General features: G+C 47.4%; 1 protein-coding gene across 4 annotated transcripts in view; it reads left to right on the top strand.

The window, feature by feature from the left end:
• LOC113590910 (zeta-sarcoglycan) overlaps window positions 1-14,682 on the top strand; it is a 143,972-nt gene that overhangs the window by 72,416 nt on the left and 56,874 nt on the right. For 3 of the 4 annotated variants that reach the window (XM_035529569.1, XM_035529568.1, XM_035529570.1), the window contains exons 2-3: window positions 9,589-9,783; window positions 13,221-13,322. In XM_035529569.1, the coding sequence (XP_035385462.1) occupies window positions 9,589-9,783; window positions 13,221-13,322 (297 nt within the window). Of the gene's footprint in view, window positions 1-8,319; window positions 8,499-9,588; window positions 9,784-13,220; window positions 13,323-14,682 lie in introns of those variants that run through there. The other variant, XM_035529571.1, reaches the window with a different exon arrangement.

Below are 14,682 nucleotides of genomic sequence, written 5' to 3'. Positions count from 1 at the left end.
GTCCGACCCTGTCTGAACTCTGATCCGGGTGAGGGTCGTTACTCCTCAGCTGGGAGATGGATGACGCTCCACTGTTCTAATTCCGGAACGTTGAACGGGAAGCAGGCTTGGTGCGCTCTCCGCTCCATCTTCTTTTCCCTTCATTTGTCCTCATCCGTCTCTGTCCAGGGCTCGGCGGAGAACTGATCGTCCCCAGACCTGTGGAGACCTCGCCTGGTAGAGCACTGCGGTCTCCGCTGGTAATATCTCGTTTATTAGGGTCTTACTTCCTGTCCAGAGAACACAGGACTGCCACCCGAGAGAGAGAACCTTGAGAAGAAAGAAAAACAAGTGTAAAGAGGTGCCATGGGAGCGAGAGAGAGTGAATGTTACCAGACCTTTATTAATCAATACTGTTTACAAAAAACAAACAAAACACAAGTAAACAAAGATAGAAATCACAGAATTGTGGGAAAAGGAAACTACACCCAAACAAAAAAAGTGTGGAACTCTCAGACACAACCAACAAAAAACAAACGAAAATGCACTTTAGCTCACGAGATCGCAAATCACCCTCGCAAGCATCCGCCAAACGCCATAACTGAACCGGGTCGTTCACAGGAGAGGGAAACACGTTCCGAACACTTGCAGTCCCTCTGTCGGCTGGCACTCCGTCAGACGCTTCCTGCCGTCTTAGATCATCCTGGAGTGAAGTTCAAGACCTGACGTTGTGCTATCTTCTTCTGAGTATAAGGAGAGAGAGAGAGAGAGAAAATGAATGTGTGTTCAGGGTTGGGGTTGTTTATAGTGGATGTTGGTGCGTAATGAGCGATGTGCTTCTACGGCCATCTCCGGGGCCACTCGGGAGGGGGGTGGCCTGCATCCCCTCATCGGAGTGCAGAGGGGTGCGTGACCTCCTCCATGGTAAATGGGGCCTCCCGTTCATGCCTCGTCAGAGACGCACTGCATTTGTGTTCCGTACTCCTCGAGCATAACGAGCGGATCACACCGAAGGCTAATTAACAGATCATATCGCCATGGCTACAGAGTGAAGCAAGCCTTTGATTCATGCTATTGTTACAGAAATGAATGGAAAGTGTGTATGTGTGTGTGTGTGTGTGTGTGTGTGTGTGTGTGTGTGTGTATGGGTGTGATCTCTTCTTCGTCTTCAGTCTGATTCTGGTGGATGTGTGTTAATAGCGTGTGTCTCTCCACACGTCATAGTATTGTTTGTGTGATGTGTGTGTGCGCGTGTGTGTGTGCTCTGTGACTTTCATATTAACTTCTGAAGTGAAAGTCTTTTTGTTTGTGTGTCCAGGTTGTTCCAGACACAAACTCCATCAGAAAATGTGATTTTGCATTTTTACAGTTTGTTATTTTCCCATAATTACCCTGTTTATGGAGTCTGCTGCCTGCACTCTGGTGAACTTGTGTTACTCCAAAACCTTCTGTGGTCCAATCAGGGTGGGGGCACAGGGGGGTGGAGTCACGTGGGTCATTCTATGAAAAATTCACATTCTCATTATAAACACACCGAGGGGTTGACCTGGTAACGTTAAATGCAGAAAAATGTTCCATTATAATAAATATGCACTTAGTGTTCTCACTGAACAAGCTTAGAAGGAAGAAGATAAACACACACACACACACCTCATTGCAAGTCACCCTTGTTTTACACAAAGAAGTGGAAATTCTAAGTAAGCATCTAGGATGTTGCATTTGAATGGTGTGGGTTCGTCTGTGTTTATGGCATCCAGACATGCCATCAGGAGCCACACAGACAGAGAGTTTCAGATCAGAGAATGAAACAAAACATATAATACTGGTGTGTGTGTGTGTGTGTGTGTGTGTGTGTGTGTGTGGTAAAGAGAAATGGCCAAATGGGCTAAATTGATCGACCTCAGTTGTTCTGCTGTGCTAAGATGGAAAGAGAGAGAGAGAGAGAGGGAGAGAGGGAGGGAGGGAGGGGGAGAGAGAGAGAGGGGGGGGCAGGAAAGCAAGATTGTGAGTTGACACTGTTCAGTGATGAAGTTATAAGGAAGTGCCCTCTTACACACACACACATACACACACTCACTCACACGCTACAAATGAAATTAGACAGCTACAGTTATCAATGTATTTAGGTTTGATAGCACAGACTTTTATATCCCCATGAAAGCAAAGCAATAACAGATGGACTGTGTGTGTGTGTGTGTGTGTGTGTGTGAGAGAGAGGGAGCGAGAGAAAGAGAGAGGGGTTATAGACAGCATTATAAATCTGTCTCACTGACAATGAGTACAGACTCATAGCAGCAAATGCAGATTCATTTTCTCACAGTTCTGCTGCTGTGTGTGAGATGTGTGTGTGGGTTAGGTCTGTATAGTGTGTGGGGTAGGTCTGTAGTGTAGGTCTATGTGGGTGAGGTAGGTCTAGTGTGTGTGGTGGTGTAGGTCTGTATGCAGGTGGTGTAGGTCTCTAGTGTATGTGGTGGGGCAGGTCTGTATGCGGGTGGGGTAGGTCTCTGTAGTGTATGTGTGGTGGGGTAGGTCTGTATGCGTGTGGGGTAGGTCTCTAGTGTATGTGTGGTGGGGTAGGTCTGTATGTGGGTGGGGTAGGTCTCTGTAGTGTATGTGGTGGTGTAGGTCTGTATGCGTGTGGGGTAGGTCTCTAGTGTATGTGCGGTGGGGTAGGTCTGTATGCGGGTGGGGTAGGTCTCTGTAGTGTATGTGTGGTGGGGTAGGTCTGTATGCGTGTGGGGTAGGTCTCTAGTGTATGTGTGGTGGGGTAGGTCTGTATGTGGGTGGGGTAGGTCTCTGTAGTGTATGTGGTGGTGTAGGTCTCCGTGGTGTAGGTCTGTATGTGGGTGGAGTAGGTCTCTGTAGTGTATGTGTGGTGGTGTAGGTCTGTATGCGGGTGGAATAGGTCTTTGTAGTGTATGCAGGTGGTGTAGGTCTGTATGTGGGTGGGGTAGGTCTCTGTAGTGTATGCGTGGGAGTGTAGGTCTGTATGCGGGTGGTGTAGTTCTGTAGTGTAGGTCTATGCGGGTGAGGTAGGTCTCTAGTGTGTGTGGTAGTGTAGGTCTGTATGCAGGTGGTGTAGGTCTCTAGTGTATGTGGTGGGGCAGGTCTGTATGCGGGTGGGGTAGGTCTCTGTAGTGTATGTGTGGTGGGGTAGGTCTGTATGCGTGTGGGGTAGGTCTCTAGTGTATGTGTGGTGGGGTAGGTCTGTATGTGGGTGGGGTAGGTCTCTGTAGTGTATGTGGTGGTGTAGGTCTCCGTGGTGTAGGTCTGTATGCAGGTGGGGTAGGTCTCTGTAGTGTATGTGTATATTAGCTGAGATGTACAAGACTTGTTCTGTGTGTGCGACAGATTTACATATTATTCTGTTAAAATCCCCCTTTCTCTCTCTCTCTCTCTCTCTCCCACACATTCATTTCATGTCTTTCCCTTAGGATCTGCATCAACTTGCTTATGATATCTGAAACCCCAACGCACACGCACAGAGAGTTTCATTGCTCAGTCAAGGTCACATTAGATCTGTGTGGTACTGTGCTTATGAAAAGAAATTGTGCACAAAACCAACGTGAAGCAAGTCTGTGTGTGAGTGTGTGTGTGTGTGTGTGTGTGTGTGTGAATGTGTGTCAACTAAATGCCATAAATGTAAATATAAATGTAAATGTCTGTGAGTTGTTTGTATGTGTCTGTTTGTGTGTGTGTGGGTGTTTATTTCCTTATTTTCCTATTCCCTATTCCCTATTCCCCTTTTCCCTATTCCCCTATTTCCCCATTCCCTTCTTCCCTATTTCACCGATCTATGGTGGGCAGTTTGCAGCTGCCAGACGTCTAACAGTGTGTGGTGGGATTTGTTAGGCGTGTCTTGGCTGACGGTGTGGAGAGTGTAGCGTTTATCAGCTGTCCCTCCGCATTTCCCACGTTGGTCCTTCAACTGTACGGGCTTACAGAACCTTAGATCTCCATGGAGCATACAACCTCAGAACAATAATGCACACAGCTTCTATAGACCTGTCCTGTAAACCTCTCCAGATGCACACAAATGCAGACCAGATCCCCTGACCAGAAGGGTCTGACAGCTGTTGGGTGCCGAAAGATTTCTGCTAGCGTCGAACGAAAAGCCTTTTTATGTTGTCTCCTTTGAGTTGACTGAGGTTGTCCTTACAGGTCAAGTCGATTGTAATTCTCTTTGGCCCTGTTGGCAGGACCTTGACAGACACATTGCTAGTAGATATTTATTTTTTTTGTTTTCATAAGATTGCCTCCTCACATGTAGATACTAACTCGAGCAAGTTCAGGCTTGCGCTAGTCAATTGTTTTCATTTGTTGTTTACAGAGGCTGTGTCATTCTGTACAACTCTCAGCTTCCTGTGCTAATTGATGCTAATTTCGAATTAGGCCAGTTTCTGACTGTTCACATTAGCCCAAAGTTCTTGCTTTGGGCCTCATCACTCTTCTGTGCACTACTCTGTGGACCCTGTTTCTTCCCGTGCAGAAACATGAGCGATCAGATATGATGCGGACCGTGTGTCTTTACTGAGGTGTTAAACCCGTTATTCCGGGGAAGGTGTGAAAAGAGAGAAAGTGCTGGAGTCTGACTGCCAACTGCGTCACACGTGATGTCACACTTACCCCCCAGGCAGCGCCTTATCCCTCGCGTGTGCAGGGTGGGGTGGTTTTGCAAGGCTTTTATGGCGTGGGCAGTGGTTTTTACGGGGGCTGTGGGGTTTTATGATGTCAGCCAATCAGCTGCGTGATGTTGTTAAATGCTTGCTAGATTTCCACGCGGCGTCTGGACTCTGGACGGCGTCGGCCTACAAATCCGCTGCCCTGACTCAATCTGGGAGAGAGAGAAGGAATGTGATGCAGCTTGTGTTTGTTGGTGCTTGAAACATCTGTAACGGGGCTATATCTGTAACAGGGCTATATCTACAACTGTGCTAGTTTTGTAACAGGGCTATATCTGTAACTGTGCTAGCTTTGTAATGGGGCTATATCTGTAACGGGGCTATATCTGTAATAGGGGCTATATCTGTAACTGCTAGCTTTGTAACAGGACTATATCTGTAATGGGCTATACCTGTAACTGTGCTAACTCTGTAATGGGGCTATATCTATAACAGGGCTCTATCTATAATGGGTTATATCTGTAAAAGGGTGATATCTATAACAGGCTATATCTGTAACAGTGCTATATCTGTAATGGGGCTATATCTGTAACCGTGCTAACTTTGTAACAGGGCTATATCTAACTGTGCTAGCTTTGTAACGGGGCTATATCTTTAACTGTGCTAGCTGTGTAACAGGAGCCATATCTGTAACTGTGCTAACTCTGTAACGGGGCTTTATCTGCAATGGTGCTATACCTGTAACTGTGCTAGCTTTGTAACGGGGCTATATATGTAACAGGGTCTATATCTATAATAGGGCTTTATCTGTAATGGGGATATATCTGTAACGGGGCTATATCCATAACAGAGCTATATCTGTAACTGTGCTAGCTGTGTAACAGGGCTATATCTGTAACAGGGGCTATATCTGTAACTGTGTTAACTCTGTAATGGGGCTATTTCTGTAATGGGGATATATCTGCAACAGGGCTATATCTGTAACTGTGCTAGCTTTGTAACGGGGCTATATCTGCAACAGTGCTATACTTGTAACAGGGCTATATCTGTAACGGGACTATATCTGTAACAGGGCTATATCTGTAACAAGGGCTATATCTGTAATTGTGCTAGGTTTGTTACAGGGTTATATCTGTAAATGTGCTAGCTTTGTAGTGGCTTTATCTGTAACAGGGACTATATCTGTAACTGTGCTAGCTTTGTAACGGGGCTATATCTGCAACAGTGCTATACTTGTAACGGGACTATATCTGTAACAGGGACTATATCTGTAACAGGGCTTTATCTGTAATGGGGATATATCTGTAAAGTTGTTATATCTGTAACGGGGCCTTAGCTGTAATGGGGCTATATCTGTAACTGCTAGCTTTGTAACGGGGCTATATCTGTGACTGCTAGCTTTGTAAAGGGGCTATATCTGTAACTGTGCTAGCTTTATAACAGGGCTATATCTGTAATGAGGGCTATATCCATAATGGGCTATATCTGCAACAGGGCTATATCTATAACGGGCTATATCTGTAACGGGACTATATCTGTACTGGCACTTTATCTGTAATAGAGGCTTTATTTGTAAAAGAGGCTGTATCTGTAATAGGGATACATCTGTAAAGTTGTTATATCTGTAATGAAGACACATGTCCTTTGCGTCATATTGTAAAGCATATCGTAAAGTCCCTGTTACATCAGGAGCGGTCAAATCCTGCCTTAGCTGAGAGTCAGGCAGAAGCCAGATGTCACGTTTCCTCATGTAGGAGAGCTGGACCGTGCTGGACCTCCCAGGCAAGCGTGGCAGTGTTTTAATTAGCCCAGATCCTCCACCACGCGGTGCTGAGTCACGCAGCTGGCCGCCGTGACCTTTCTTTAGCAATTCACCAGTTTGCGAGCGACGCGTCACGTCAATGCCTGTTCGGCTCACGGAGACCGAGGAACACGGCGACGGTATTGATTCAGACACGACACGCAAAGCTGTGTGATATTTTCCAACCTTGTTTGCTTTGTAAAGCTCTCTGCTTGGTACAGACACACGTGGGAACACCCTGCCGCACACACTCGCGGGCACACACCCACACACACACTTTTGTAACTCTAATTGAGAGCGCTTAAGCCCCTTGGTAGAAGACAATGCTCAGAACAGCTTGAAAACGATGTACAGTGTGATTTGGCCACGCCGTATCAACAACGCCGGAATCCAGGAATCCGAGAATCCACCAGCTCAGCTCACTTAGACAAGTGTTTTCTCCTCTCTTTTATTGCCTTCAGATGATCGTATCCAGGTACTGTGAGCGTGTGGCCACGTGTTACAGTGAAATGACTCTGGGCGCACTGAAAATTTTTTACACACACGTGGCGACACACGCATACACGCGAGTATAGTGAAACTGTGTTTACGCACCAGTGAATGAATGTGCATGTGTGTGCATATGCAAGTGTAAATTATCATACGCAAATGTAAGTAGTAGATTATTTATGTGAAAATGTTTCATATGTATGCATAAGTGTTACATATGTACTTATAAGCAGTGTGTGTGTGTTTCACTGATTTCGTATACACGTGTGTCCTCCCTGACGCTTCACACCTTCACTGCTCTCCAGGTGTTCCCACATACGCGCACACAAACACACAGGTTCTATGTAGCACAGGTTCTATGTACCACTTTCACTTTCACTGATAGCCCTGTCCCTCACTGATAGCCCCACCCCCTCACCGACAGCCCCGCCCCATTGAGAGGCCTGATGGAGTGCCTGCTTATCAAGGGAGGGTGTACTCGGCCTGTTGCTCCGCAGGACTCGGAATGAATGCCAACCAACAACCAACACCCCCCTTTGAGCCGCTTCTCACACACACACACGTTGATTCATATACCATGAATATTTATGGAATATGCATAACATGCAAACATGAATACGCACAAACACGAATAGGTACAATCACACACAGACAAACATGCATATGCACAATCTCTCTCTCACACACACCAAACCAGCAGAAGCTAACACCGCATTAGTGATGACTTCCTTAAAACCTTCAGGACCTCCTGGTAGGTTTTGAGAATATCACTGGGAAATTGCACACGTGACCATTACAGGGTCTAGAGTCATCTGTGACTTTCCATGTAGCGAAAGATGTTTTACGTATGTGTTGGCCAGACCCGTTATTTTAGATCAGTACAGCAACCAGAAACTCGAACTCAAATGAGATATTTCTGTTATTCGAATATGTTCTGACTAAACATAAGGAACATTAAACTGCACGCGGGGGGGACACCTCGTGACTGTACTGCTTTGCTTTGTCGTGGAGATTTCTTTCAGGAGATTTATCGGGGTATTTGAAAGCTTAAATCGATCGCCTCGCTGCGCTGTATTTAAGCCCAACAGGGAAGTCAGGGGACGCTGGCAGGATCCTCGGCGCTAAGGGTGTCGCCGAGATGGTGCGGTTATAAATGACGGCGGACGCATTCAGTGAGCTACACGCGCACGGATTTATCCGCAGCGGTTTTAAAGGCTACCGCGTGCCCTCTGCGCCACGCGCCGAATTCTCCTCCTGAGCCGCGCGATCATACAGCGGCTGAGTGGTGATGGCACGAGCGCCCTCGCTGGCTTTTCGTAACAGGAAGAGACGACATCCGATCGTCCGCGAGCGGCCCCGCGCGGGCACGTGCTAACACGATCGTCTCCTCGCGCCTCATTCCGTCACTTCGGGAAGTTCCGTCTTGGGCTCGATGAGTTACGGAGTTGTGCGTCCGGTTTGTGAAGTGCCGCGCTCACGAGGGAACGGGATTGATTTAGTGCGCTTCTGTCAGACCGACATGTAGCCCAGTAATTAATCTTACGCAGCAAACAATCTTAGTGTATAAGGGAAGAATAGCGGATCGAAGCGAAAGGGAAAGGCCGCAGGTAAGTGTGTGTGTGTGTGTGTGTGTGTGTGTGAGAGAGAGAGGGAGAGGTTTATCCATGTTTTTAATGATGTCTGATTTGCTTACACTTACATAAGAGTTTGTTGTTTTCGGTGTTTGTGTTTGTTCGGTGTTTGTTGGTTTCGGTGTTTGCCCTGTTTGTTGGTTGAATGTGGTGGACTGTACAGCTTAAGACATCCACGCTGAGTCCGACTGATCCAGCCTGCTTCACTCAGACCTGGCAGATAGAAGTGGCATATATGAGCAGTGTGGCACACACGGACACAGTACACACTTGGGCAGAGCACCGCATAGCCCTGACACACACACACACACACTCTCTCCCTCTTATATTCACACACACACACACACACACACACACACACACACACACACACACACACAGAAAGCGCGTTCTGCGTATTTTGCCACAGCATTAGTAATGGATGTGTGATGGGTGGGTTGTCCCACTCTGGGAGGACAGAACAGACACAGACAGACAGACCCAGACACAGACAGACACACACATACATACACACACACACACACACACACACACAGACAGACTCACACACATATCCACACACAGGCACAGACGCAATCACAGATACACACAACCTGAGGGAGACATACAGCTCTATCCCATTCTCATTCAATTCTTCCCCCTCTCTCTCTCTCTCTCTCTCTCTCTCTCTTTCTCAAACACATAAATCATTTTAATTTTCCATCACAAGGTCCTATTGTGTCTCTAAGTAGCGTTGAAGAGCCCGGTAGAGGCAGGTGTTGGGCTGACAGGAAGGAGCCGTGGGTTACCCCCCTCTTGCACAGACACCGCCGCGCAAACACCAGTTTGACTGACAGCTCGTTCTATCAAATCACTACCGTAGGGACGTGACATTGGAGTGTGGAGGTCTTGCTTGTGTGTGTTCTGTTGGCTGAGGCGGAAAAAACAAGGCCGAGTTGTTCAGAGTTTGTTTTGTTGATGAGTTTTTTTTAATTCTGGGGACACAGCAGGAAATTTCTCCGTTTCTCACACGTAACTAATCTCTCTCTCTCTCTCCCTCTCTCTCCCTTCACCCATCGCACCCCAGATGACCCAGGAACAGTACCTGCTGGCGTCCCAGCCGGGGGCCGTCCCGCGGCCGGGCAGTCCTGCGCCCTATCCCGTGGGCATCTACGGCTGGCGCAAGCGTTGCCTCTACTTCTTCATCCTCCTCCTCCTCGTCACCATGATCGTCAACCTCGCCCTTACCGTCTGGATCCTGAAGGTCATGAACTTCACTGTGGTGCGTCTGCTGCGTCTTTCCCTCCTGTCTGCTCTGGGAAGGGGCGGAGCAGGGAGGGCATGGCTCCTGGAAAGGGGCGGAGCTCCTCGGGGAGGGCGGGGCATTTATGAGCTGGGTGTCGTTACCTAAGAGAGGGCAAACAGGAGTGAGAAAGAAGCTGGTACATTCACACACACAACCTGTCTGAGAATGACATTCAGATTAATATCATATACATATATTACACCGCTGCAGGCGATGTGAGATTATCAAATATTTTTAAAGGTTATTTTATGAAAGAAAAACAAAGTTTTGCTTTCAGCAGAGAGTATTGCAATAAAATGAACTGGGAATGCTTTAGAATTTGACATAAAATGAATGTGTGGGTGTGTGTGTGTGTGTGTGTGTGAGTGTGAATGAGTGTATCAGTCAGCATAACGTGACAGTTCCTGAGTCCCTGTAGGTGTGTTGCTGTGTGTGTGTGTATTACTAAAAAATGCAACCGCGTACTGTGCTGAGACAGACAGACCAGTGGCCAGGTCCAGCATCAAGGACGGGTTCAGGTTTGTTTACAAGCAAACACCAGAAGCTGCTCTCTCTGAGCCGTAACACGCGCACACACACACACACACACACACACACACAAATAAATAAATACATTTACAGCCCATAATATTTCCCATCTAGGCGCCAGGCAACCGCAGTCAAATGGACCTGTCAGGACTTACGCGTTGATCTGTTTTCCTCCATTTTCTCTAAAATGCTTCTCTTCCAACTCAATTTCTGCTGCTAGCCAGCCTCTGCTCTGGCACTGATATCCCACAAGTCCCCGGGGCCGGCCGCCGTGTGGGTCCCGTGCGCGCCCATATGTATGCAAATTAGCACGATCACATGACTCCTTTCGCCTTCGCTTCGGTTAAAGGGTCTGTAGTAATCTAATCTTCAGGTGAGTGAAAGAAACGGCTCCCGGGGTATCGAGAAGAGGGAGGGAGGGAGGGAGGGAGGGGTAATCTCAGCCGTTCGGCCGTTCTCAGGGCAGGCGAGCTGCTAAATCACTCTCGGCGGGTTTATTTGGGCGGTTAGCCGCGTGGCCTAGCTGCGACCCGCAGACGAAGATCTCGCCACGAGCGGCAGGACGGGAGCCAGGTGGGTGCGGGTCTCCTGGGTAACTCCAGCCGGCCCCGAGGTGCCCATTAAAACCCAGGACTCCAGCCGAGCTGCTGCCGAGGCTGCGTCCCCTACGGCAGCTGGTTGTTTGTTTTAATAGCCTCGCTGGTGCCGCTGACGCATGAGCTCGCCAGTGTAAACAAGTAAAAGTTTAAACAAGCCAGCCTTCGGGAAGAAGAGTAAGTGTGGGGAGGAGGTTGAGGAACTTTTGTGGTCCTACCTGTACTTCTTTGCTAATGAATTCTGGGATGTCTCCTGCACTTACTCTGATTCTCGTGTGACTTTTTGCTGAGGTCACGGACCCCAGGATTAAATTTCTTTGGACACATGTAATTTCTCCAATAACTGTAAATCAGCCACTGTAGTTCACAGTGACAATATTGTTGGCATTAGTGTTACACAGCTAGTTTTGGTACTAGCATTTCGGAGTTTCGGTTATAGTGTGCCAGTTTAACAGTGTTTTAGTAGCATAATGGAAGTGTTACATATTTCAGTATTTCAGTATCACACTGTTTCAGTTGTATGATGTTACTGTTACAGTATTTCATTATCACAGTGTTTCAGTAATGCAGTGTTAGTTTTATAGTATTCTAGTATCACAGTATTTCACAGTAAAGTGTTACAGTACTGAAGTATCACTGTGTCAATATTATAGTGTTAGTGTTACAGTATTCCAGTATCTGTGTTTCAGTAGTACAGTGTTATGGTGTAACAGTAGTACAGTGTTAGTGTTCCAGGGGGTCAGAACTTTACACAAACCTGTGCTCCACCCTCCGTACACACGATCACACACTGATACACTCTGCCAGTGAAACACTGTGTTTAGTCATAATGAAACAATTTCAATTTATGATGCTTGTCAGGATTATAATATGGAATTAATGAATAAATAATGTGCCCTAATTAAAAAAATTTAATGCACATGCACACACAAACATGCACGCATACGCACACACATGCACACAAACATGCACGCATACGCACACACATGCACACAAACATGCACGCATACGCACACACATGCACACAAACACGCACGCATACGCACACACATGCACAGCACTGTGAAAACCTACAAAAAAAGGAAGCAGCTTATTAGAAGTAGTTTTACTGTGCTTAACGTCTTCTCTGGGTCGTACTGTGGTTTCTCTGGGTAGTACTGTAGTTTCTCTGGGTGGTGTGTGTGTGTGTGTGTGTGTGTGTGTGTGTGTGTGTGTGTGTGTGTGTGTGTGTGTGCAATGTTTCTTGTCACAAAGGAGTTTTACCCATGTCTGAGTCCAAGTCTCCAGTGGGAGAACCAAGGTGAAGAACACTCCCTAGAGCATGAGGAAGAACCTAGAGAGACTGTGTGTGTGTGTGTCTGTGTGTGTGTGTGTGTGTGTGTGTGTGTGTGTGTGTGTGTGTGTGTGTGAGTGTCTATACGTGTGTGTACGTGTGTGTGGCTGTGGGTCCCCAGAACAGTGGTGAGGTTAACCACAGAGACCCCAGTTACCCCAGAACAGTGGTAGGTTAACCACAGAGACCCCAGTTACCCCAGAACAGTGGTGAGGTTAACCACAGAGACCCCAGTTACCCCAGAACAGTGGTGAAGTTAACCACAGGGACCCCAGTTACCCCAGAACAGCGGTGAGGTTAACCACAGAGAACCAAGTTACCCCAAACAGTGATGAGATGTGAGTAGGGTGTGAGTAGGGGAGCGAGAGTAGAGGATGAGAATGGGGGAGGTCTAAACCTGTGGGTGCTGTCCAGGTCTAGACCTGTGGGTGCTGTCCAGGTCTAGACCTGTGGGTGCTGTCCAGGTATAGACCTGTATTTGTTGTACAGGTCTATACCTGTGTGTGTTGTCCAGGTCTATACTTGTGTGTGCTGTCCAGGTCTGTACCTGTGTGTGTGTGTGTGTGTGTGTGTGTGTGTGTGTGTGTGTGTTGTACAGGTCTGTACCTGTGTGTGTGTGTGTTGTCCACGTCTGTACACTCAGAAAACAGGGCCATGACATCAACAGGGGTTGATGATACCTGCACATTACATAATTTCTGGGAAGTCTGTGTGTGCACCTGTGTCTGTGTGTGTCTGTGTGTGTCTGTGTGTGTGTTTTATTTGTCCCTGCATGGCATCAGTCTCCAGAAATAAACACCATTTAACTTCAAACTTAGTGGCCAGCTGTGTGGGTCAGTAGTCATGGCGATGTAGTTTGGAACTGAGAGAGAATGAAACAGCACATCTGCATGTGTGTACGCATGTGGCTTATTCTCATCATGTCTTACCAAATCTCTCCCCCCTCCCTCTCTCAGGATGGCATGGGTAATCTCCGCGTGACCAAAGAAGGGGTCAGGTTAGAAGGTGTCTCAGAGTTTCTCCTCCCCCTCTACGTGAAGGAGGTTAAATCCAGACAGGTAAGATCTCAGCAGGTGGACACGTTCCACCCGGGCTGTTTCTTTATGCTTCTCTTTCTTTCTCTTCTGTGGTTTGTGTATGCCTCTCTCTCTTCTTTACCACGCACCACTCAACTCTCTCTCCCTCCGCGTTGTCGTATGACGTGTCGTCGTTTCGATGCCGGGTTGCGTGCGAGAATGACTTCTGACCCCTGTAGTGGGGTGTGGCAGTACTGCATTAATATACCACGCAGGGTGTCCCGCCCTCCCCCAGGCAATGCCGAACACTGATTGGCAGTGTGGGCGGGTTTGATTTATCCGCCTGCCTTCCTGGTCAGGACTCTGCTCATACAGGCCCCGATTGCCGATATCACCCACCTGTCGTCACAGCTGGAGCTTTTAGCCTCGGAGGCTCAGGGGAGCGTGGAAGCTAGACACCTGTGACATGAGGTTCTGGCTGCGAGGACACACACACGCACACACCGCTATAACTTTTATGAAGGGTCATTTTTAGTATTAAGGGAAGCGTTTAATACTGTCCTTTATGACTTCCCGAAGATGGTTTGCTGTCAGACGCAGTCACACCTCGCCAGTAGACGCAGTGTTATGTGCTGCACTGACAGCATTAAGTGTGAAGGGTCTTTGCTTTACTTTTATGGAATTTAGCAGATCGCTTTTACCCAAAGCCACATACAATTTCGGCTGAGTTAAGGGTCTTGCTCAGGGGCCCAACAGTGGCAACGTGGCGTTGGCAGGACTTGAACCAGCAACCTTCTGATTACTGACCAGTGTGTATGCTCTACCCCATGCCATGTGTTCACAGTGCTTGTTTACACTGTAATGTTAGCAGTTAAAAATATTTATTAGTTTAACAGTTAGAGGTATATTCTCTTTACCCGACATAGCAGTGCTAAAGAATTACACAAGACGCATATAACATAACAAATAATGCTCATTGCTAGCCTAGCCACGCCAATCCCGTGGGTAGATGCTCAGCGTGGGTAAACACCATTAGCCATTGGAGCTCACCTGGGTAGTTAGCGCCTGTAGTCACGGCCCCCCTGAGCAGATCTGCTCCAACCTCAGCTGTGGCAATTTTGGGTCTGTTTCTAATTCTGAGTCTTGTACTGAATGTTCAGAGAGTGCACTGGAGGAGCTCAGGGGCTAATCTGGCTAGCTGAGGTAACTGAGGCAACGAAGGTAACTGAGGTAGCTGAGAAAGCTGAAGTAACTGAGGTAAAAGAGGTAACTGAGATAATGGAGGTAAATGAGATAATGGAGGTAACTGAGATAATGGAAGTAAATGAGATAATGGAGGTAACTGAGATAATGGAAGTAAATGAGATAATGGAGGTAACTGAGATAATGGAAGTAAATGAGG

Source organism: Electrophorus electricus, chromosome 9, assembly GCF_013358815.1.
Source record: "Electrophorus electricus isolate fEleEle1 chromosome 9, fEleEle1.pri, whole genome shotgun sequence".
In the NCBI taxonomy this organism is placed as follows: Eukaryota; Metazoa; Chordata; class Actinopteri; order Gymnotiformes; family Gymnotidae; genus Electrophorus; species Electrophorus electricus.
The sequence above is the reverse complement of the archived record's forward strand: the minus strand, read 5'-3'. Positions and strand labels throughout refer to the sequence as shown.